The 23,269-nt window shown below is 33.9% G+C and overlaps 2 protein-coding genes across 2 annotated transcripts; both read right to left on the bottom strand.

The window, feature by feature from the left end:
• Positions 1–420: 420 nt before the first annotated feature.
• LOC127148459 (uncharacterized) lies at positions 421–5,663 on the bottom strand. The gene is made up of 5 exons (XM_051082135.1): positions 5,659–5,663; positions 2,215–2,336; positions 2,041–2,116; positions 1,903–1,963; positions 421–753 (listed from the first exon to the last, which is right to left on the bottom strand). The coding sequence occupies exons 1-5, from the start codon at positions 5,661–5,663 to the stop codon at positions 562–564; spliced, it is 456 nt and encodes a 151-aa protein (XP_050938092.1). The 3' UTR covers positions 421–561.
• Positions 5,504–6,435, bottom strand: LOC103490328 (protein SMALL AUXIN UP-REGULATED RNA 9). The gene has a single exon (XM_008449797.3). It carries the CDS (start codon positions 6,201–6,203, stop codon positions 5,904–5,906), a length of 300 nt encoding a protein of 99 aa, XP_008448019.1. The 5' UTR covers positions 6,204–6,435; the 3' UTR covers positions 5,504–5,903.
• Between the last annotated feature and the right edge of the window lie 16,834 nt (positions 6,436–23,269).

Below are 23,269 nucleotides of genomic sequence, written 5' to 3'. Positions count from 1 at the left end.
CTCTAACGAATTTCTCCGTCCTGGCAGCCTCATCCCTTACCATATCGGGAGCAAAGCGGGACAGCATATCGAACTCGGCGTCGTACTGCTCCACCGTCATGTCGCCTTGCTCCAAGTTTAGGAACTCTTGCAGCTTGGCGTGCTTCACATTGGCAGAGAAGAACTTAGCATAGAAGTTCTCCTTGAACTGCTCCCAAGTTATCTTACTGACATCGCCCCCCAGCATTCTCTCAGCGGTCTCCCACCAGGCGGTGCCTCGGTCCTCCAAGAAGAAGACTGCACACTGCACCTTCTGGTCTTCTGGGCACTTCATGTACCGGAAAATAGTCTCTATGGACGTCAACCACATTTGGGCCTTTGTGGGGTTGTCCATAGATCCGTCAAAGGTCTTAGGATTATACTTCCTAAAGTCCCGTAAGTGTTTCGCCTCGGCCGACAGTTGAACTGGTACTGGTGGAGCTTCCTCAGGGGCTGGAGGAACAACGGCTTGGGCCTGAGCAGGGGCGGCCTGGTTCTGCTGGGCGGCCTGGTTCTGCTGGGCGGCCTGGTTCTGCTGGGCGGCTAGGAAAGGCGCCAAAGCAGCTTGCAGCATGTCCTGATAGCGCCGCTCCATCGCGGCGAGATCCGCCTGGGTGACCGGTGCATTTGGGTCGACTGCCGGTGCAGCAGGTGGCGCCTCCGGCTGGCCACGACCGGCACCTCTGCCTCCCCTACCACCTCCTCGGCGTGCACCTCTACGTGGCGGCATTCTCCCTAAAATTCACCAACAAACTTTTCACCACAAGAACTTAACGCCCTATCTCTAGATCTAGACTATTCAGGCAAAATCGTAATCTTAACATTAGCAAGGCTTTAGGCATACCTGGCGAGTGCTGAAGGACCGTATAGCCATAGGGTGAAGTAAAACCAAAACAAAATGACTTACATCGTAGGTCAGTCTACAGAACCTAAAACACTGTGCTCTGATACCAACTGTAACGACCCAACTCCTTATACTGAATCGAAGTCATTACTCAATATAGAACCAGTGGTTTAAGTCATAAAATTTATTAAAAAGCATACGGTTTAAGAAATTCCATTTGTGAAAAAGTTAAACAAGATAGCCATGCAAAAAGTGTAAATGCGTTCTGATGTCCTACTCGGGCCCTATCTACATAAAAGATGGCAAGTAATGAAAAGGTTTCAAACTCAATTACGAAAATCTAAAATAAGGATAAGCGGAAGCAGTAGTCCCTATGGCCCTCCACGGTCACTTCGGGTCGCTCGCCAGCTTGCCCTTGCCTCGTCCTCTACCTGAAAACATAAAATGAAGAGAGTGAGTAAAAAAAAATACTCAGTAAGGGACCCACTACTGGTCCCACTAGGTGCCTGTTAGCTTCCTGTCAGAGTCCTGAAACTGGTACCCAATCTCTGGCACGTTCCCGAACACGTGCAACATGCGCTCCCGTAGGAACGTAGCTCTGGTCTTCGGTGCCCCGGGGGACACCTAGGACAGTCGGGATGCGAGGACCCCGTCGAGTCACTCGAGTCATATCTATCTCATGCTAGACTGGTGTCCCGTCGGACCACACAGTCCTCAATAGGTGGTGATCCCGTAGGACACCCATGCAGGTACGACTCTAACAGACTAAGCTAACAGGTACCCTACTTGCAGTATACATACACATGGCATCAGTATGAAACATATCACATAAATCGTCTCTACACTCTCCATCTCGACATTCGCCGCATGGCCACAACAGCTCTCGCCAAACATGACGGGCTAAAGTCTAATCACATCATCAGTTATATCATGCTAACATTTATTTCAGGCATTGTACTGTTTAATTCATAACATGAGAGAAATTGGAGCATACATAGTCTCACACTTCTAAACATGAAGCCAGTAGTGGAATCTCTTACCTGGAGATTCACCCGACGAGTCCTAACCGCAAGACACGTGTGCTTTCCAAGCAACGGGATCCTAAATATTTAATAACGCCAAAGTCCGTAATTAGGTCACCAACGATTAACGGTTAAGACTACGTTGAAATAACTTACCCCAGAAAAGGTTGCAGTGGATGAGTCCCTACTGAAGAGAGTCTCTCGCCGCACCGGTCACTCGGTCCAAGACGCCCTTAGGAAAAATAACTTAACTTAGTCCTAAAATAATTTAATTTACGTCCGGACCAGGGAGTCTTACTGGGAAAATGCCACAATAATTAATTAAGTTACCAAAATGTAGGTGGATGGAGCCAAATTGGTCTTGGCGGCTCGGCTGGAAGAGGACAGGGACCGGCTCGGCTTGGCGCAGGCGCGGCTCGGCTTTGACACAGGGGTTCACGCGTGCGGCTCGGCTTGCAACAGGGGGAGACGCGGCTCGGCTACGCAGAAGCGCGCGGCGCGGCTTCACACGCGAACGCGGCTCGCACGCGGACGCGGCTCGCACGCGGAATCGGCTTCGGGTTAGGGCGCGCGGATGCGGAGCGGCTCCGGGTTCGGGTTCGACGGCTGGCGGCGCGCGAGGCTTAGCTGCTGGATTCCCGTCGGCGCGGCGGCTGGCTGACGAACGATCCGGCTGCGCTGCGTCGGATCTCAGCGGTGCGGCGTGGCTGAGCTATCCTCCTCCGATCGAAGCGGCGCGGCGAGTTCCGGCTTCGGCTTTCAGAAGCGGCGCGGTACTACGGCTGGCTGAGGGAGACGGCTTCGGCTCCCGACTGAGACGTCGCGGCTCGGGGCTTCGATTCGGCGAGGGCGTCGGCTTACGGCTGCGTGGCTTCGGTTTGCTCGGCGTGCGGCGGCTTGGCGTGAACCGACCCTCGACGGCTGGGAGACTGGCGCGGCGGCCTGAGGCGGACGACAGGCGGCGGCGGCGGCGTGGTTGGGAGTTAGGGTTTCCTCTCCTTCTCTTTTCTTCTCTCTTTTTTTTTGAATTAAATTAGCACGGGTTCCAAGGCTCTTTAAATAAGAGAGAAACTAATTTCCTTTCTATTATTTTATTATTTATTTCCAAAAGTATCTCTCTTCTCTCTCTCTTCAATGAAACACCCTTGACCCTTTCCAAGCTTATAAATTAGTTGCTACTAATTAATTGATTAAATCCTCCTTTAATAAATAAAAAAAAAATAGAATAAATTCCAACCTTAGTTTAATAAGGGTTTCCCCCTATTAATTCCAGCAAGACAAAAGAAAAAAATAAATAAAATAAAAGAAAAACGAAAAGAAAAGCTGGGCGTTACAATAACAACATGCATTAACGATATAATAAAAATATCAATTTGCTCTCATGTCAATATCGAACCTATGTATGCACGTATGCATGCAAATATCTATACGTTAGACAAAAATTTTAAATGAAACTTTGGTACAAAATTATATTTTTACAAAAATCACAAGTAAATAATACAAAAAATGTAATAGAAATCAACACAGATACACATAGTTTACTATCAATGTGCTAGCTACGTCCATGAGACACATTAATATTATTAGAGACGATGTTTTTAGAATACACAAATGGTGCATGTGCCATTAGGGTTAGTTTAGATATTGCACTTCTCCAAAACCCTTGGTTCGTTGTTCATAACGTCGGATAATAACAAATTCAAGACATTTCAAGAAATATATATACGCGGGTTGACATATTTTAAAGAAGTATGAAAACTTAATTGATACATAAAGGATGATATGATATACGTACATGAATCACTCAGCGTATCGAAAACAAAGTCGTTATCAAATAAAATAGCACGAAAGACCCGTAAGAAATTTGTGGATAGAAAGAGAGGGAAATTAAATTACTCAAAGAAAAATAGAGAGAGGGAGAGGTGTGGTTGGATGAGTAAATAATATAATATGGTAGCTAAGGACCATTAAGAAGAAAAGCAAAAACCCTAAGGGGGGGAAGGCTTTTGTTGTCCCAAATGGTCCTTTGATTCTCTAAAGAAAATGGCAGAGATTTGTTCTATCAAACTCAGTCCCCCCATTTATAAACTAATTGGTTCCACCACCCACATGTCCATCAATTCTCATTTAATGTCTCCTTAACAACTAAAATCAAATAAAAACCATTTCTTTCGACTTTAATTCTATATATTATCATTAAGGAGGTTTTCTTTTTCGATCTTGATAATAAATAGTTTAACTACATGGAAAAGATAGAATATGAAAAAGATATAGATGTTTGAGATGCTAATAATATTAATGTTACTATTATAAACAATAATCCTTATGTTACAAGTGGCTCGAAAGAACAAGAAGTTAGCTTTTCACCACAACATCACAAACTAGAAAAAAATCAGGTATGTGGTTCGAAGATTATGTTATAAACAACCCCCTTGTTCTAAATTTTTTATTACCATCCTATCAACTTATGTTACAAGATTGCGGAATTAACGACTATTGACTTTTACAACAATGATGCTTGATTTGGTGTCATTATCACTAAATCATACTCGAAATTGGGAGATATATCTCATTTTTAACATTTTTCTTTTCTTTTTTGAATGCTATTAAAAGACTAGGATGTAGAGACAAAACAAAAATATAATATTTAGAAAAACACACATATATTTATATATATATATATATATATATATATATATATATATATATATATAAGTTTGGAAAATAGTAACAATCATGGGCTTAATTGGTGGGAATTGCACAACAATACATCAATCCCTTCCACCGACTCTTCCAAATGATAAAAGATAAAAGAAAAAAGAAATGAAAAAGAGTTCCATTTCTTTTGTCTTTTTATTAATCACTATTGTACCTAAGATAAATAATAATAACAGTTTTGTCCCTCAAAATAGCCTTTTTTTTGTTTTCATAGTTCTAACTCCAATATGAATAATTTGGTTCACAATTTTCAACTTCATTTATTGCAATTTTTCTTTTGTTGTCAAATAGTGTCAATAAAGTTTAATTAATCATAGATTAATATTAAAGTATTTTAAACTATGTTAAATTAATAATATATTTTAGGACATGTAAACTTTATTCAAGCTGTGAGAGTTTACAAGTTTGTTTTCTCTTTTGATTTTTTTTTCAGTACATTCTCCTTAGATTCTTAATCTTTCAAAATATTGTTTGGGCTATTAAACTTTTATTTTAATTAAGAAACTTTTAAAATGTATTTTCTTTTTATCTAAACTTTTAAAAAGCAATGATTCTAGTCCTTCCTTTATTACTTTTCCACCTTAATCTTTTCTTTATTCCTAAAGCAGTGTTTGTCTCTATAAAAATATAGTATATACATATCCAAATTTCCATCTTTAATTTCTTAAATTTAGAAATCATATTAAGATTTGAACGTAGAGTTTCTATATCATAATAATTTCTTTGATATATAACATGACATGACTTCAACATAATTCAATCGATTATGACATCATATCTTCAACCTAGGGTATGAGATTTAGGTTAGTATTGTTGGAAAAAGAAAAAAAAAAGCATACTTTCATATTGAGTTCAATAATAAAATAATGTGGAGGGAGTATATAAGAGAAGAAAAAGGGAATTAAAAGAGAGAGAAATAAATTAGTAGAGATTTGGATTTGTAAATTTAGAATACATCTCTCATAGGGAACCAATATTTCCACCACTATGAGGAAAAACTCCCATGATGCCATGCCATGCCACTAGTAAATATTTATACAACAATAATACACAAACCCCATTTTACTCTTTTCCTTTGGAGTATGGAGTTTGGTTCATCAAGTCAAAAGAAGTTATCATACCACCCAAAAAATTTAAAAAAGAAAAAAAGAAAAAAAAACCCCTCCGAAAAGGGTAAAAAAAAATCCAACCCAAATAAAAAAGGGTAAAAAAATAATAATAATAATACTAAAATTACAATTAAAATTAAAATTAAAAAGAAAAAATGAAGAGGAAAGTGTGCAATTTGGGCGGCGGTGGATTCATTTGAGGGCGGCGGTGAGGGACCGGAAAACCACCTCTTCGCAAGGAATAGTAAGACCCATATGGTGGCGAAACCCGAATTCCTCCTCCGCAAGGCGCAGAAGGCATTGGAAATCGGGGTGAGTCAAGAGCGAGATGGGGACGACATATCGGCTCCGATTTTGGCCGACATAGACGGCGAAATGTCCCTTGGGAACGCCGTCGTAGGCCGGGGGAGTGGACGTGGGATCTTGTTTTCGGCCTAGACTGGAGCAGCGCTTGACGATTTGCTTGAGGGAGGTGGGTTTGGGAATGGCCATTTTTGGGTGAAGTTTTTCGGGTCCGATTTGGAAAGGGATTGGGATTATAGAGTTGGGTATTTATGGAGAGAGCACGGAAATTGTACTGAGAGAGAGAGAGAGAGAGAGAAGAAGAAGAAGAAGAAGAAGAAGAAGAAGAAGAAGAAGGTGGGAGCCACGGCAATGGGGTGAAGTCGCCATTGTTGGACCTCCAAATGACAAATGGGGACCCCTCTGTTTTTTCTTTTCTCTCTTCTCTGTGGCTCTGCTTCTTCTTTAATTACTTCTCTTGATATTTTTTTTTTCTCTTTTATTTCTATTGTTAATGTTATATGTTAGATAACTAAGTTTAAAAATGTGTTGGTTGATGTAAATATGATTTTTAAGTTCTAATTATATAAAATGGTGCTTCATTTTTAGACGATAAAATTATAGTTTTTTAAATATACTAACATTTTATCGTCTATCATATTTTTATTAATGTCAATTGCTAAATAGACGATGAACTTTTGTTATATTCGAAGACAAATAACTCTATATAATAGTAAATAAATTATTATTTTGATGTTAAAGTAGTAATGTGTCGTGATTTTTTATACATCTTAATGAAGATGTGAATGAAGATGTGTTGATTCATGATCATGTGTAATATTGAATTCGTGGGAGATATAGAACTATTGACTTTTTTAAAAAAACAAAATTGATATTAGATTTGATATGAATATGAACTGGATTGTATTTCTATATAATTAATTTATCATTTTTATATAATTTCATTTATTCAAAATAAGCTTATGTTTATGTCATTAACACTTTATTTTTATGAAATTTATCACCATAAAAGCTAAAGTTGAGATTGTAGTGAGAGGCTAAATTGATATGAACCAAAATCATTCTTTTTTTTTTTTTTTTTTTAATCTTAGTTTCTATTAACAATGTAATTATTTAACTTTGGTCACGAACAAAATTAATTAAGGTGATTGTTTCTTAATAATGATAGATCGTAGATTTTAAAATTTAAAACGAAATTACCCGATCCTTTGATATGTTCCAAGTTGAAGGAGGGTATTGGAAAATATATTTTCATACAAAATTCATAAATATATTCCATAAATGTTTTGTAAAATTCTCATTCAAAGTCTTTTGTGATGTAATTTAATTTTGGCCCATGTATTAATGAACATTCTAAATTGAAAGGTAAGGAAACATCTTTTTCTACTTTTGTGAGCTTTTATCATTACATCTCAAAATGTATATCAATGGTTGTGCATCTCACTCTAATCACACACCAAAAAGTTATAAAAAAAGTAAAAAGAAATTTTGACATGGACACAATTTAATAAAACGTGAAAATATGAGTATAACCTAAAATAGTACGCACTCATTGTCCGATGATGTACTAAATTATAACAAACAATTGTGAATGCCTCGTACCAAATTACTATTCTCCCTTCCTCCCTCTCTCTTTTAATTCCTAGACTTTTAACGTGTCTCCAAATAAACAATCCCATAAAATTTATTAGAACCCATAATTTAAAATTCAATTTAAATCAAGCTTAGTTGGATATTATCATGAATTAACTTCAATTACGATCAACAACAATGGTGATGAATTTAATAAAGTGTGTCTTTTTAGTACAACAACCGAAGAGATGAGTATTCGAATCACATACCTTATAGTTAGTTATTAGAGCACTTAGATATTAGTTAAGTTAAGTTTTCTTGTTGGTTTAAAATTGAATATTCTACACTTTTCCTTGGACTCTCAATACATATCGTAGGGTTAGATAGATTATTTTATAAAATTAGTTGAGATGCATGTAAGTTTAGTTAGAAGGCCCGTGAATGATAATTAGTACTCACCATGTGGTATAAGAAAGTAAAATGAGTGAGAATACAGTTTAGAAAAAATATATTGATATAGAAAAGAAAAGAAAAGATATTGGGTGATTTAATAAATTGAAGAAGTGGGGTTTGGGAGAGAGAGTGAGTTATTAAATTAGAGTGGGGCCAACAAAACTTCAAACTTTGTAAGGCGAAATTTGAGGCTAAATGGATTTTATTTTTGTGTTGAAAAGACAAAAGTATAGGTTCTCTCATTTCTTCTCTCTTTTCCTTTTCAAACTATCATTAATTCAATATCTTCAACCCCCCCCCCCCCCCCCCTCCCCATGTTACCCCTTTGTTTCTTTTCAATTATTCTTTTCTTCTTTTTCACTATTCATATTTTATGTCTATATATCTCACTATATATACATATATATAAATTAAAAATTGAAGCCCCTTTTGGATGATTATTGAAGTTAAAAGTGGGTTTTTAATTGCTAAAGAAGAAGAAAAGGCATAAAAAAGGATATTCAAACATCACATTGTTGCAAGTTGGGTAATTATGGACTTCATTTATCCTTCTTTTATCTCATGAAGTATCAATATATCCTTATTTTTCTTTCTTTTTCTTTTTCTAATAAATAGTGGTACTAAATGATTTTGTTTTTATAAATTAGTTTCTCATCTCTTTTACTTTCTTACGATCCTACATTATTCTATTCAAATAATTCAATCCAAATTCTATTATCCTTTTTTAAATTACTACAATCATAATTCTTCCCCCAAACACATATTATTATAACCATACTATCATAACTTCTCCCCCAAACACATATTACCATAACACTATCAATAATAATCTTTCCTCCAAATATTTATTATCATAACACTAGAATTATTATAATCCTTATTTTCTCGTTGTTGTTATTCTAGTTTTAGCTTATTTTTCTTATTCTTACTTTCATTTTTATTTATATTCTCGTTCACTTTCTCACTCTTTACCCTCCACACTTGTTTCGTTTGACGTTGGAGAAAAATCTTGTTTTTGTTTGTAACCAATTGCCATGCAATTTTTCGATGAAAGAAAAACAACGATACCATATTCTTCGTTGTCATCAAATTAAGATAAAATACAGGAAACAGAGAGTGTTGTAGTTGATAGGAAAAAAAATGGAATAGAGGAGAAGATTTAGAGTGAGAAATTAAAGGATGAGTTGAGAGGTAGAAAGGAATTAAAAAAATATATTTTGAATATCATTATTTCTGCCTAAAAATTTATGTGAATTTATGAAATAAATAATATAGTAGGGAGGGTGATTCAATTTGAATTTGATATCATATATATAAGAAACTTATTATTTTGAATTTGTATGTCCCTACGTATATTTTTTAGACTGCCATTAATGACTAAAATTATTTATATTTGTAAATTTAATGTAAACGTGAAAATAAATAGGAGGAAAAATTTAGAACAAAATTAATGTATACTAAAAATAACTTCACACCAAAAATTGTCAGCAACAGTACTATTTTGTATTAATGTTTTTTTTAATAAGAAGATGGAGTTGATTAATGAATAATGTTTCTTAAATAAATAAAATCAACTTATCTATTTAAAAATATAACAAAATGACAAAATATTAACGATTCTAAAAACAAAAAAAAGTATACAGACCCACAACGAAAAATACCAAAAATGTCCCGTTGGTATACAATCGTTTAGATTTGGCTGGTATACGATCGTTTAGATTTGGATAATACGATCGTTTAATTGGATTACGGATAGTTTAAATTTGGTTACATGATCGTTTAATGATTTTTTTTTTTGAAAATTTGGTACACGATCGTTTAGATTTGACCAAAAGATTTGTTTCAAGGTACACAATCGTTTAGATTTTTGTTTACATGATTGTTTATTTTTTTTCAAGATTCTTGGTACACGATCGTTTAAATTTGGCTAAACGATTTTTTTTTTTAATTTTGTGGAATGATTTTTTCAAGATTTTTTTTTATACATTATCTTTCAGATTTGGTTACGACATAAAAAAGAGGAGGAAAAGAAGAAAAACAATACACGCAGCTAAAACAAAGAAAAAGAAGAAAGATGATAGAAAGAAATCAAATTTAGTTACCCAAATCTAACGTAAAATAAAAAGAAAAAGAAAAGAAAAAAGACGATTCGCAACAGAAAAAAAAATAATGAAAGAAGAAAGACCATTTGCAGCAGAAAAGAAAATAGAAGGACACAAATATTTTTAAAAACCATAATTTTATGGACTTTGTTTCACTCGGTTAATATATTGAGCAATATGAGTGATAGTTTATATGTTGAAATTTCAAAATTAATTCCATGCTCCACAAACATTTTATAAAGAAAAAAAAAGTACTTATAGAAAAAATATAACCCAATATATTATAGAAAAAATCAAACTTTAAAATACCATTATTATAAATATAACACAAATAAAGTTTTTTTGCTAATATTTTTTTTGAATATTTTAAAATATCTTTTTGTAAAAATATCCATAGAAATTGACACGTTTTCATTAAAAATTCTATAAAATTATAACATCCTTATTTTCATCGACATCAATATTTTAAATTTTGTCAATTATATTTAGACACAATAATTTCAAGAAAAAAAATATAATTATAATACATCGTAACAAAAAATGCTTTAAGTAACATATTAAAAAAAAAACTTCAAAAAATGTAGGGTTAATTATTTTAAGTTTAAATTTCTCAGCAACATCTAATCTAATATAATCTAGAGTTGATATATGTTTGGTTGAAATAAAAAAAAGATATAGGTGCACCTAATTGTGAGAGTGTTTTAATTTGGTAAGATTGAGATTAAATTGTTGAGATATGGTAATAAATGAGATTGTCACACACTATTGTTATAAGTGTTTAGCATTCACTATATGATCCACATAAATGTGTCCACCTCCCTCTATCTATTCAAGTTCCTAATGGGAGAAGGCAAATCATAGGGATAGCTGGCATAATTATTTCTATCAATCAAAGGGGGTTGTCCTATATAGTACATTATGTTATCAATTATTTTGTCAATTTCATATTTTTAATCATCCTACCTCAATATATACCTTCAAACTTTTAGATTAAGTATATATTTGATTTTATCACAGTCTCTTTTTCTCTAAAATGAAAAAAATATTTATATAATATTTACAAAATTTATCAAATTTTCAGATTCGGCTGTTAGAGGTCTATCAATGTATTAACTATTATTCATAAAATCTAAAATTTTATTATATTTTATAAATGTTTTAGTTTATTTTGTTATATTTGAAAAGTGAGATTGTAACGCCCCAAAAATTTAGATAATTTTGGAGTCAGTTATCTTAATTTTGTTTATCTAGATTTAATTTATTGGGCGTTATTTTGAATCCATTTAATGAGAATTATTTGATTTAAGTGGGAATTAAAATTAATTAAATATTTCTTAGATGAATATTTAATTAATTAGAGGTTTTGACACGTGGTGTTTGTTGAGCTTTTATTAAATGGTAGGTTAAGAGGATTAAGTAAAGTTGTGGATTTTTAGTGTTGTTGAACTTGAATTTAATTAAATAATTATGGATGTTATTTAATTAAATTGTCGGGTGAAAAATTTGTTGGAGATTTGATAATTATAAGTATATGTGGAAATATATATATAATTATTATGTTAATGGAAAAGATAATTATATTTGTTGAAATATAATTACTTAAGGAAAAGATAGTTGTATTTTGGGGAAAGGATATTTATTAAAGGAGAAGAAGTAAAATAATTATATTTTGGGAAAATATAATTATTTGTAAAAGGATAATTAATTACTTTGGAGAAAGATAAACAATAATTAATTATTGTGGAAGATAATTAATTGTTTTGAAGAAAGATAAATAATAATTAGTTATTGTGGAAGATAATTAATTATTATGTAGGAAGATAAATATTGTTTATGGAGTGAAGTTGTTATGGTTGAGTTAAGATAATTCATGTTGGAAGTTATAAGTGATTTATTGGAAAAAATTTGATTGAAAAGTTAGTTTTGGTGGAATTGTAATTAATTGAGTATATATATATATGGATATATATATTTAATTAATAATTTGGAAAAGTGTAGTTAATTATATTATGGAATATAATTATATTTATTTGGAAAAGAAAATAATTCATGAAAAGAGATGATTGATTTTGATTGGACGAAAAAGATATATATTTATAAGAGAGAATAATGGTTTAAATAAATATATATTTATTGTAGATTTTGGTGAGAGAAAAATAATAATAATAAAGAAGTATTATTATTATTACTAATGGTTATAAATGCCTAAAATTAAGGCATTGATTTAGGAAAGATAATGGGAATAAAGATATATGTATATTTTTTGGTATTATATATATATATATATATCCTAAAAGGAAAAGGAAAAGGAAATAATAATAATTATTATTATTGTTATTATTTGGGTCTATAAATAGCATTGGAATGCTTAAGATGGAATTAAAGGAAAAAGAAAAAGGTTCTTTATCTTCTTCTCTAAGATAACCCTCTGCTGTCGCCGCCTCAGTTAAAGTTAAGATTGGTCTCTTTAGAAGCTTGAGGATTTAAAGTGATGAATTAAGAGGATTTTTCGACCTCCATTTGAGTAACCTTGGTAAGCAAATAAAATTAAATTAATATTTTATTAATTTAATTTTGGATCTATTTGGGGTTTTCTGTAAAAGGTTCAATTGGCTAAATTTTTTAAGATCTAAATCTTGGATTTTTCTCAATCAAGGTTGAATTGGTTTCAACCCCAATTTTTAGAAAGTTAATTAATTTGGGAGGATTTTTGGATGTTAGCCAATTGCTAATTTCATTAATTAAGATACTAAGTGTTCCTTTTATGATTAGGATCAAGTTAATTGGAGAATTTTACTGTCAACTAGGGAGTACCTTTGTTTGGCTAAAATCTCCAGGTAAGAGATTCTCCTACTAGACCTTCGAACTGAATTCAAGAGACCGCATGTAATTATGATTATGCATTGATGGTAGCTAAAATGCATAATTTGATGATAATGATTATACTGAGATTATGATGATAGTTGATGTTGATGATGATGACTGAGATTATTATGTTGATGATTGATGATGATGACCGATGTTATGTTAATGACCGGTAGTATGCTGTTGATGACTGTTGATGATTCTTAATGCATGATATATTAATCACATGATTAAGGACGTTAAGATTAATACTCATGCCATGTTATGATGTTATGTTATGCTACATGCTATGGATAGGGTGTTCTGTTAACTTTGTCTATTAGAGTCGTACCTGCATGGGTGTCCTTCGGGATCACCACCTATTTAGGACTGTGTGGTTCGACGGGACGCCAGTCTAGCATGGATATAGATATGATTCGAGTGATTCGACGGGGTCCTCGCATCCCGATTGTCTTAGTGTTACCCCCGGGTTCACTACAGACCAGCGTGTCCTAGGTGCTCCCTCGGGACACCGAAGACCAGATTTTCGTTCCTACGGGAGCGCATGTTGCACGTGTTCGGGAACGTGCCAGAGATTGGGTACCATTTTCAGGACTCTAATGGGAAGTTAACAGACACCTAGCGGGACTAGTAGTAGGTCCCTTACTGAGTATATGTTTATACTCACTCTTTCTATGTTTAACATTTCAGGCGAAGGTAAAGGTAGAGGAAAGCTGGCGAGCGACAGAGAAGGATCCGTGACATGCCATATGGGGACTCAATTTTGCTTCCGCGTTTATGTTTCAGTGTTTTAATATTCCCTTTTTAATGAAAAATTTATTCTTCCCTCGTTTCAAAAAGTGTCTCTTGTCATACTCTTAGTATAAAGAGTTGGGTCGTTACAGAGATTATATTTATTCCTAATTAAATTTATCATTTTAACTTAAATTTTTAAGATTAATAATTATTTAACTCACGTATTACAACCTAAGACTATGAGTTCATAATCTATATAAAGTCATTTCTTTTTAAATTAATATTTAATTCCACTTTGTGAACCTTCAACAAAATTTCATCAATTACTATCCTCACAAGTACTTAAGGAAGTGTTGAAATATCATTTTCGTCCTCGTACTTTCGAGTTTGTTCAATTTTAGTTTCTATAATTTTAATTGTTCAATTTTAGTTTTTGTAATAATTAAATACCTTCAAAGTTAATTTGTAATAAATTGATTAAATAAATAACCCATAATTTTAGTACAATGAAATAAAATATGTAAATATATGTGTCTTCAAAATAAATAACCATAATACTAATAAAAATGTTATAAATAAAAAATTCTTTTATATATATATATAAATCAACAATAATTTAATACTTAAAATTAAATCTAAGATTTATTAAAAAGAAATATGTGTTGAGAAAAATCTTAAAATATAGGATCAAAATCTAACCTTAAATTTAATTTTTAGATTAATTGATAATTTAACGAGCGTAAATTTTGTGTAAGAAAAGATGATCCAAATTAGTAGATTCATCAAATCATACTCTAAGTATATATGATCATAATAATAAAAAACAATTCAAGTTATTGATAGATTGTACTGAATAGGACATAGAAATACAGTAATATATATGCAATAATATAAGGTATTATGTATAAAAGGAGAAATTGAAATGAGCAAAAGAAAATGGTGTTATTAAAAGATCTTAGGTGGGTTCTAAACACATTAAAACCATTAAGAAAATCTCATAATAATCAAACTATATCTCAAAAAGAAAAGGAAGGGATTCTCATTATTCTCCTATGGTCCCTGCTGAATTTGAGCCACAAAATCGAACAATGATAACCAAACATGAGCTCGTTTTCGAGTGTAATACGTTTGTAAATGATGCACATCGTCATCCTCGTCCCTGCCCCGCCTCCATTTACAGCAAAACTTTGATAGTTATATCTTTCTCTTTCTTTCATGTTCTGAGGCTCACATCCTATCTACAAAAAGAAGAGAGAAAAAGGGGTTTGTAATTTTGTGTTTGTTTTGTAATTGATACGGCAAATGTCCTTCCAAATTTATGTGTTTTTTTTTATCATCTTCTAATTTCTTTTTTCATTATGTTGTGTTGTGGTTGTGTGTGTGTGTTTCTTCTCTTCTCAAAAAATGCAATAATTTTTCATGCTTAAGAAAGAGAGAGAGAGAGAGAGAGCCAAAACTCATCCCTCATAGATATGACCAATAAACAGTTTCTATTTTTCTTAATTCTCCTTTGGTGGGTTGAGAATCTCAACTGATCCAATAATGTAAAACCTTACCCATTTCTTATTATCTCTTATTTTGTTGGTACAATTTTGTCCACTTTCGATCATTGATTTAAGGCGGTATAGATTTACTTTTTTTACTCTGTTTTAAATGTTTTTTCGAAGGAACTCTTTAAAATTATCTTCTATTGTGTACCGATTTTGTATAGGTTAGATTGGGTTCGATTGTAGATAAAAAATGAGTGCAAGTACCTAAGATACAATTAAATCTTGGTCTTATTCTTTTTACCACCTTCAAAGTGTTAGTGATATGGAATTAAATTTGTTTTCAACCACTAGCTTAAGTTTTTCGGTGGATTGGTGGATTAAGACAAAACAAACCTTCTATTGAATCAAGACGATGTGTTTGCACTTTCTTAATTATAACCATATTTATCGTTATTAATAATCTATTTTCATGATAGACATTTGTACTCACTCTTAGAGAAGTATAAATGCCTTAATTAACCGTTTTATAAGTTAAGTGTTGATGTAAAAAATTAAAGAAAAGGGTCTAACCTTTGCACAAGATGGACAGTGGTAAATTTGTTTAGTACTAACGTAAAGAAAGTTACCTACAAAATAAAGGGACGAGTTAGAGTTGATTACTTTCTCTCAAGTTACAATAATGTATTTTATAAAAATGGATGACATGTTATCATCCATAGAAATTTAGAGCTACATTAAGATAACTCTTTATCTCATTGTGTTGATGCATGCCTCTTATTTGCCATTTTTCTAGGTTTGGCCTCGGTAGAGACCACACAACCTCCCCTATACTTATTTTGGTCAATCGTAGGATGATATTCTTGAGCTAGGGCATGCACATGCATATCCTGTTAGGTCTTTTGTTAGACTCAAACGATTGAGGTCGAGTTTGAGCACATTGGCTTGGGTCAAGGACCAGTTTAACCTTTTTTTAGGCTCATTTTGGTCTTATAGTGTTACTTTTGGGCCAATTTTTGTCATTTTCTTTTACCTCATCGTCTTGCTTCTATTCTTGTCTTTTGTCAATTATGCAGGGCAATACAAAATCATCAATAACATAAATAACTTCTGGTGATTAAAAAAAACAAGAATCATCCTCTTTTTAACATAATAAAATGGTTAAAATAACAATGATGATGAATATTCACTTATAATATGTAAACAAAGGATTCAAACCTCTAACATTTTAACAGAGGGGACGGAAGAAGTTGGCCTACTAATTGAATTTATTTGATTTTGAGAAAAGGAAAAGAAAACAAAAAAAGGGAAAATGGGTGGTGGAAATAGAGGGGGAATGAGAGTTTAAATTTGATTTCTTAATTTAGTTTGACATTGACAACACTTTTGTTTGGCACATGAAGCCCACGTTAGCCTCTCCCTCTCTCTTTCTTGCTCTCTTTGTTTATTTTCTCTACCTACGTATTCTGATTTATATTGTCCCATCTTTTCCTTTTTTTTTTCTTTTTTCTTTTTTCTTTTCTTTTATTTCTATATTTTTTATTTTCTTTTTCTTCTTTTATAATATATATAGTATATACATATGCTTTAAAATATCTCTCTCCACCTTAAATGTTGTAGTCTTAATTTTACAATAAAACTAAAAACGTTCATAAAATTCCATGAAATGTCAACATCCACCTATATTTATATACAAATATTACATTGATAATAATTTTTATTATAAGTTTAACAGTTTATTGTTTATGTTCTATTCGTAACTTTGTTACTTATTTTTCTTGTGATTAATAGATTATTTTATGATTTAATACAAATTTTAATATCCAACTCTTAAATTATAAAAATGAAAATATTCAAACGTAGATAAAATTTTAATTTCATGAATGTACCTTTAAAAGTATGTCCACCATTTTCTAGGTTTTCTTCTTCTCTTTAGAGTGATATATTTTGTAACGCCCCAAAAATTTAGATAATTTTGGAGTCAGTTATCTTAATTTTGTTTATCTAGATTTAATTTATTGGGCGTTATTTTGAATCCAATTAATGAGAATTATTTGAGTTATGTGAGAATTGAAATTAATTAAATATTTCTTGAATGAATAATTAATTAATTAAATGAATATTTAATTAATTAAAGGTTTTGGCATGTGGAGTTTGTTGAGTTTTATTAAATGGTAGGTTAAGAGGATTAAGTAAAGTTGTGGATTTTTAGTGTTGTTGAAGTTGAATTTAATTAAATAATTATGGACGTTATTTAATTAAACCGTAGGGTGGAAAGTTCGTTGGAGATTTGATAATTATATGTATACGTGGAAATATATATATAATTATTATGTTAAAGGAAAAGATAATTATATTTATTGAAATATAATTATTTAAGGAAAAGATAGTTGTATTTTCGAGAAAGGATATTTATTAAAAGAGAAAAAGTAAAATAATTATATTTTGGGAAAATATAATTATTTGTAAAAGGATAATTAATTAATTTGGAGAAGATAAATAATAATTAATTATTGTGGAAGATAATTAATTATTTTGGAGAAAGATAAATAATAATTAATTATTGTAGAAGATAATTAATTATTTTGGAGAAAGATAAATAATAATTAATTATTGTGGGAAATAATTAATTATTCTGTAGAAAGATAAATCTTGATTATGGAGTGGAGTTGCTATGGTTGGGTTAAGATAATTCATGTTGAAAGTTATATATATATAATTATTATGTTAAAGGAAAAGATAATTATATTTGTTAAAATATAATTATTTAAGGAAAAGGTAATTGTATTTTGGAGAAAAGATATTTGGCAAGGGAGAAAAAGTAAAATAATTATATTTTGGGAAAATATAATTATTTGTAAAAGGATAATTATTTTGGAGAAAGATAAATAATAATTAATTATTGTGGAAGATAATTAATAATTATTTTGGAGAAAGATAAATAATAATTAATTATTGTGGAAGATAATTAATAATTATTTTTGGAAAAAGATAAATAATAATTAATTATTGTGGAAGATAATTAATTATTTTTGGAGAAGATAAATAATAATTAATTATTGTGGAAGATAATTAATTATTTTGGAAGAAAGGTAAATAATAATTAATTATTGTGGATGATAATTAATTAGTCTGTAGAAAGATAAATATTGATTCTGGAGTGAAGTTGTTATGGTTGGGTTAAGATAATTCATGTTGGAAGTTATAAGTGATTTATTAGAAAAGATTTGATTGATTAAATTAATTGAGGACTTAAGTTAATTTGAGATTTTGGAGGGAAAAGTTAGTTTTGGTGGAATTGTAATTAATTGAGTATATATATATGGATATATATATTTAATTAATAATTTGGAAAAGTGTAGTTAATTATATTATGGAATATAATTATATTTATTTGGAAAAGAAAATAATTCATGAAGAGAGAGATGATTGATTTTGATTGGACGAAAAAGATATATATTTAAAAGAGAGAATAATGGTTTAAATAAATATATATTTATTGTAGATTTTGGTGAGAGAAAAATAATAATAATAAAGAAGTATTATTATTATTACTAATGGTTATAAATGCCTAAGATTAAGGCATTGATTTAGGAAAGATAATGGGAATAAAGATATATGTATATTTTTTTGGTATTATATATATATATATATATATATATCCTAAAAGGAAAAGAAAAAGGAAATAATAATAATAATTATAATTATTGTTATTATTTGGGTCTATAAATAGCATTAGAATGCTTAAGATGGAAATAAAGGGAAAAAAAAAAGTTCTTCATCTTCTTCTCTAAGATAACCCCCCGTTGTCGTAGCCGCCTCATTAGTTGAAGTTAAGATTGGTCTCTTTGGAAGCTTGAGGATTTAAAGTGATGAATTTTTCATCAAGGATAAGAGGATTTTTCAATCTCCATCTGATTAACCTTGGTAAGCCAATAAAATTAAATTAATATTTTATTAATTTAATTGTAACGACCCAACTTTCCGGACTAAGCTGAGGTCACTACCAAACACCAAAACTCGACCATTCAACATAAAATTTAAAACGGACCAGTTACGATTCATTAAAACATTAAAAATCTTACAAAAGACAGTTTCGGGCCCTATTTTAAATAATCAAAAAGTCACAAAATAAAATATCAAGTCACCAGTTCAAAATCACAAGTCAAAATATTCTGACAAAATACATAGCGGAAGCGATAAGAAAACCAGACGCGTCCATATGGCCTTCACGCATCCTTCCTGCCTCTCGTCGGTCTGCCCCTCGCTGTACCCCTACCAGAAAAGTTAAAGAAGAGAAAGGGTGAGTATAAACATACCCAGTAAGGGACCCACTACTGGGCCCGTTAGGGGACAACAGTTAACTTCCTATTCGGGGTACCCTACATAACAGTCTAGTGCTCCCGAAGGATGCACATATCAGTCTAGTGCTCCCGAAGGATGCACATATCAGTCTAGTGCTCCCGAAGGATGCACATATCAGTCTAGTGCTCCCGAAGGACGCACATATCAGTCTAGTGCTCCCGAAGGACGCACATATCAGTCTAGTGCTCCCGAAGGGCGCACATATCCGTAAGGCACACTACCCCATAGATGAAGCTAACCGTTACCCCTCAGTCCAAACTAAACTGTCTACATCAGTCACATCCCAACGGCATTCATATCACAGTCCCGCCATAGGCCTTGTCAGTCAGATAGTATAGGTTTAAACATCTACACCCTCAGTTGCTATATGCATTACCGATTCGCACACCAATAGGGAAAAACCCTAGGTCCAATCGACTAACCAACCAAAACCGGACTCACTGTCCATCCCCGTCCAAATTCCATGAACCACATCCAGACCAGTGTTTTACTACATACTGAACCGTAACTTCAAGGTCCATCAACATAAAATCTCAATCCACAACTCACAGTCACAGTATATTTACATCAGACAAATATAATAACAGTACTTAACAGTCAACACGCATACAGTTATTCAGTACAGTCACTAACGTGTAATCCCCTGTGGATTACTACGTTTTCAGTCTGGATTCGGGGTCCAGTAGTAGGAAAACCCTTACCTGATACTCGGTTATGCCCCTCGATCGAATCCACGCTCAACGGATCAACCTGAACGATAACACAAGGGTTTTAGTTGATGACTCTAGTAGAAGTCGCTTTAAAAGGTCCGAAACAACACCCGTTGACTTACCCAAGGAAAGGAGGACTACCTCCAAACAAGCCTGCCGCGGGACCCGAGAACTTAAGCGTCAACTCCTTACTACCTTCAAGGGAGAAAAGTAGGGCCATATCTTAATCCAACATTCAAACTCGAATCGGACGAGGTAACATTAGGGAATTCATCAAAACAATCCTTACCGAAAACTCACCGTGAACCGAAGTGGAGGAAGGAAGGCTTAGGTGGCTCGGCTCGGCTCGGCTTGGACTCGGCTCGGCTCGGCTCGGCTTAACTCGGCTTGGTTCTCGGCTCGGCTCGGCTCGGCTCGGCTCGGCTTGGTTCTCGGCTCGGCTCGGTTCGGCTCGCGGCTCGGCTTACTCGGCTCGCGGCTCGGCTCACTCGGCTCGCTCGGCTCGCTCGGCTCGGCTCACTCGGCTCGCTCGGCTCGGCTCACGCGGCTCGCTCGGCTCGGCTGGAAGCGGTTTCGGGTCGGGTCAGCTTGGAACCAGGTCGGGTTGGCTTGGAACCGGGTCGCACGGTTTTTGGAGGGCTTTCTCTCTTCCGGCGGACGACGGCGGTGGCGAAACGACGCTGGGAGGCGTTACGGGAGATGGAGACGGAGCTGGCTGTCTCGTGGAGCAACGACGAGCGGCGGCAAATCTGCCGTTGTGTGAGGCCGAGAAGGAAATCGGAAATGGATGGGGAGCCGCGGCGGACGACGATGGCTGGTGGCTATCCCACGGATGAAGACGGAGAGGAAAAGAGATGGTGGCGGAGACGACGGACGAAGAAGAAGAAGAAGAAGCGGAGACGGAGAGGAAGAGAAAAACGGAGACGGACGGGAAGATGGGATGCGCGGCGTCGGGGAGAGGAAGAAACGGAAGAGAAGAAGAAAAATTTCGATGGGGGGGGGGCGGCGCGAATTAGGGTTTTTTAAAAAAAAAATAATAATTTTTATTGTATATATATATATATTAATAAAAATTATAATAATAATAACGTAATATTAATAATATATTAATAATATTAATATTAAACAAATAATAAATTAATATTATGTAATAATAATGTTTATTGTTTTAAAATAATAACATTTCTATAATATTGATTAATAATAATAATTATAATATTAATATTATAACAAATAAAATAAATATTAATAATAATAATATAATTAATATTATATTATTATTATATCAACTTGCACTTTACATAAAACGAGAAAAATTTTACCTTAAATTTTCGAAGCGTTACATTCTTCCCTCCTTAGGGAACTTTCGTCCTCGAAAGTTTTATTCCTCGAACAGTTCGGGATAACGGGATCTCATGTCGTCTTCACGCTCCCATGTAGCCTCTTCTACCCGGTGATTCCGCCATAAGACTTTAACTAGGGGAATTTGTTTATTTCTCAACGTCTTCACCTCTCTAGCAAGCACCTCAACAGGTTGTTCAACATAGCTCAAGTTTTCATCAATCTCTAGTGGCTCGTAATCCACTACATGGGATGGATCTGGCACGTACTTCCTCAACATAGAAACGTGAAACACATCATGGACTGTCGAGAGTGATGGAGGTAACGCCAAGCGATAAGCTACAGGGCCAATCCGCTCCAGAATCTCAAACGGCCCAACAAAACGGGGACTCAACTTTCCCTTCCTTTCAAAACGCAAGACACCTTTCATAGGTGCTACCTTTAAGAATACCTTATCCCCTATCTCAAACTCAAGGTCCTTCCGCCTCACATCTGCATAACTCTTCTGTCTACTCTGAGCGGTATGCATGCGTGATCTAATCTTCTGAATCGCTTCGTTAGTAGACTGAACTAACTCAGGACCCATCAATCTCTGTTCACCTACCTCACCCCAGCAAACCGGGGATCTACAACATCTGCCGTACAGGGCCTCAAACGGTGCCATGCCAATAGTAGCCTGATAACTGTTATTATAAGCAAATTCCATCAAATGTAAGTGGGAGTCCCAGCTACCTGGAAATTCCAATGCACACGCTCGCAACATATCCTCTAAAACCTGGTTCAGACGCTCAATCTGACCGTCAGTCTGTGGATGGAAAGCCGTACTAAAGTCCAATCTCGTGCCCATAGCAGTATGCAAACCCTTCCAAAATTTGGAAGTGAAACGGGCATCTCTATCAGAAACAATCGACACTGGCACTCCGTGTAATCTCACTATCTCAGACATGTACAACTGTGCCCACTTACTAGCAGTATAGGTGGATTTACCCGGAACGAAGTGCGCTGATTTAGTAAGTCTGTCCACCACAACCCAAATCACTGTAAATCCCCTCAGAGTTCTCGGTAGCCCTGTAATGAAATCCATGAACACGTTCTCCCACTTCCATTCCGGTATGCTCAAGGGTTGTAATAAACCCGCTGGTTTCTGTCTTGGTGCCTTAACCTGCTGACACACCAAGCATTTACTAACAAATTCTGCTACTTCCCTCTTCATAATACGCCACCAATAAACCCGCTTCAGGTCCTGATACATCTTCGTACTACCTGGGTGCATGGAAAATGGGGAACTGTGCGCCTCAGATAATAATTCTGTCTTAACCGCACTATCTGACGGAACACAGAGACGTCTTTCAAACAATAGTCCACCGTCAGAGGATAACGAGAACTCAGCCGCTTGCCCTGCCTCTGCTAGGCCACGTTTCTCAACCAGATAAGGATCGTTACTCTGAGCATTGATGATCCTTTGCCTCAAAGTCGGCTGTACCGTCAACTGGGCTAACTGCATAGTAACTGCCCCTACTGACACTGCAATCTCAGCCCGCTCGAGATCCCGATGCAATGGGGCCTGCCGGGTAATAAGTGCTGCTGAATGTGACACCTTCCTACTAAGAGCATCAGCTACCACA

The sequence above is a fragment of the Cucumis melo genome, chromosome 1 (genome assembly GCF_025177605.1).
Source record: "Cucumis melo cultivar AY chromosome 1, USDA_Cmelo_AY_1.0, whole genome shotgun sequence".
Classification (NCBI taxonomy): domain Eukaryota; kingdom Viridiplantae; phylum Streptophyta; class Magnoliopsida; order Cucurbitales; family Cucurbitaceae; genus Cucumis; species Cucumis melo.
Note: the sequence above shows the minus strand (reverse complement) of the source record. Positions and strands in the feature narration are given on the sequence as shown.

What these genes read in the sequence shown, in the direction of transcription:
- LOC103490328 (XM_008449797.3), bottom strand. Translation starts at nt 6,203, where the DNA reads ATGGCCATTCCCAAACCCACCTCCCTCAAGCAAATCGTCAAGCGCTGC.
- LOC127148459 (XM_051082135.1), bottom strand. An exon ending in CTCCATCCACCTACATTTTG is followed by an intron (nt 2,117 to 2,214) that starts GTAACTTAATTA and finishes ATTTTTCCTAAG; the next exon opens with GGCGTCTTGGACCGAGTGAC. An exon ending in CCACTGCAACCTTTTCTGGG is followed by an intron (nt 1,964 to 2,040) that starts GTAAGTTATTTC and finishes TTAAATATTTAG; the next exon opens with GATCCCGTTGCTTGGAAAGC.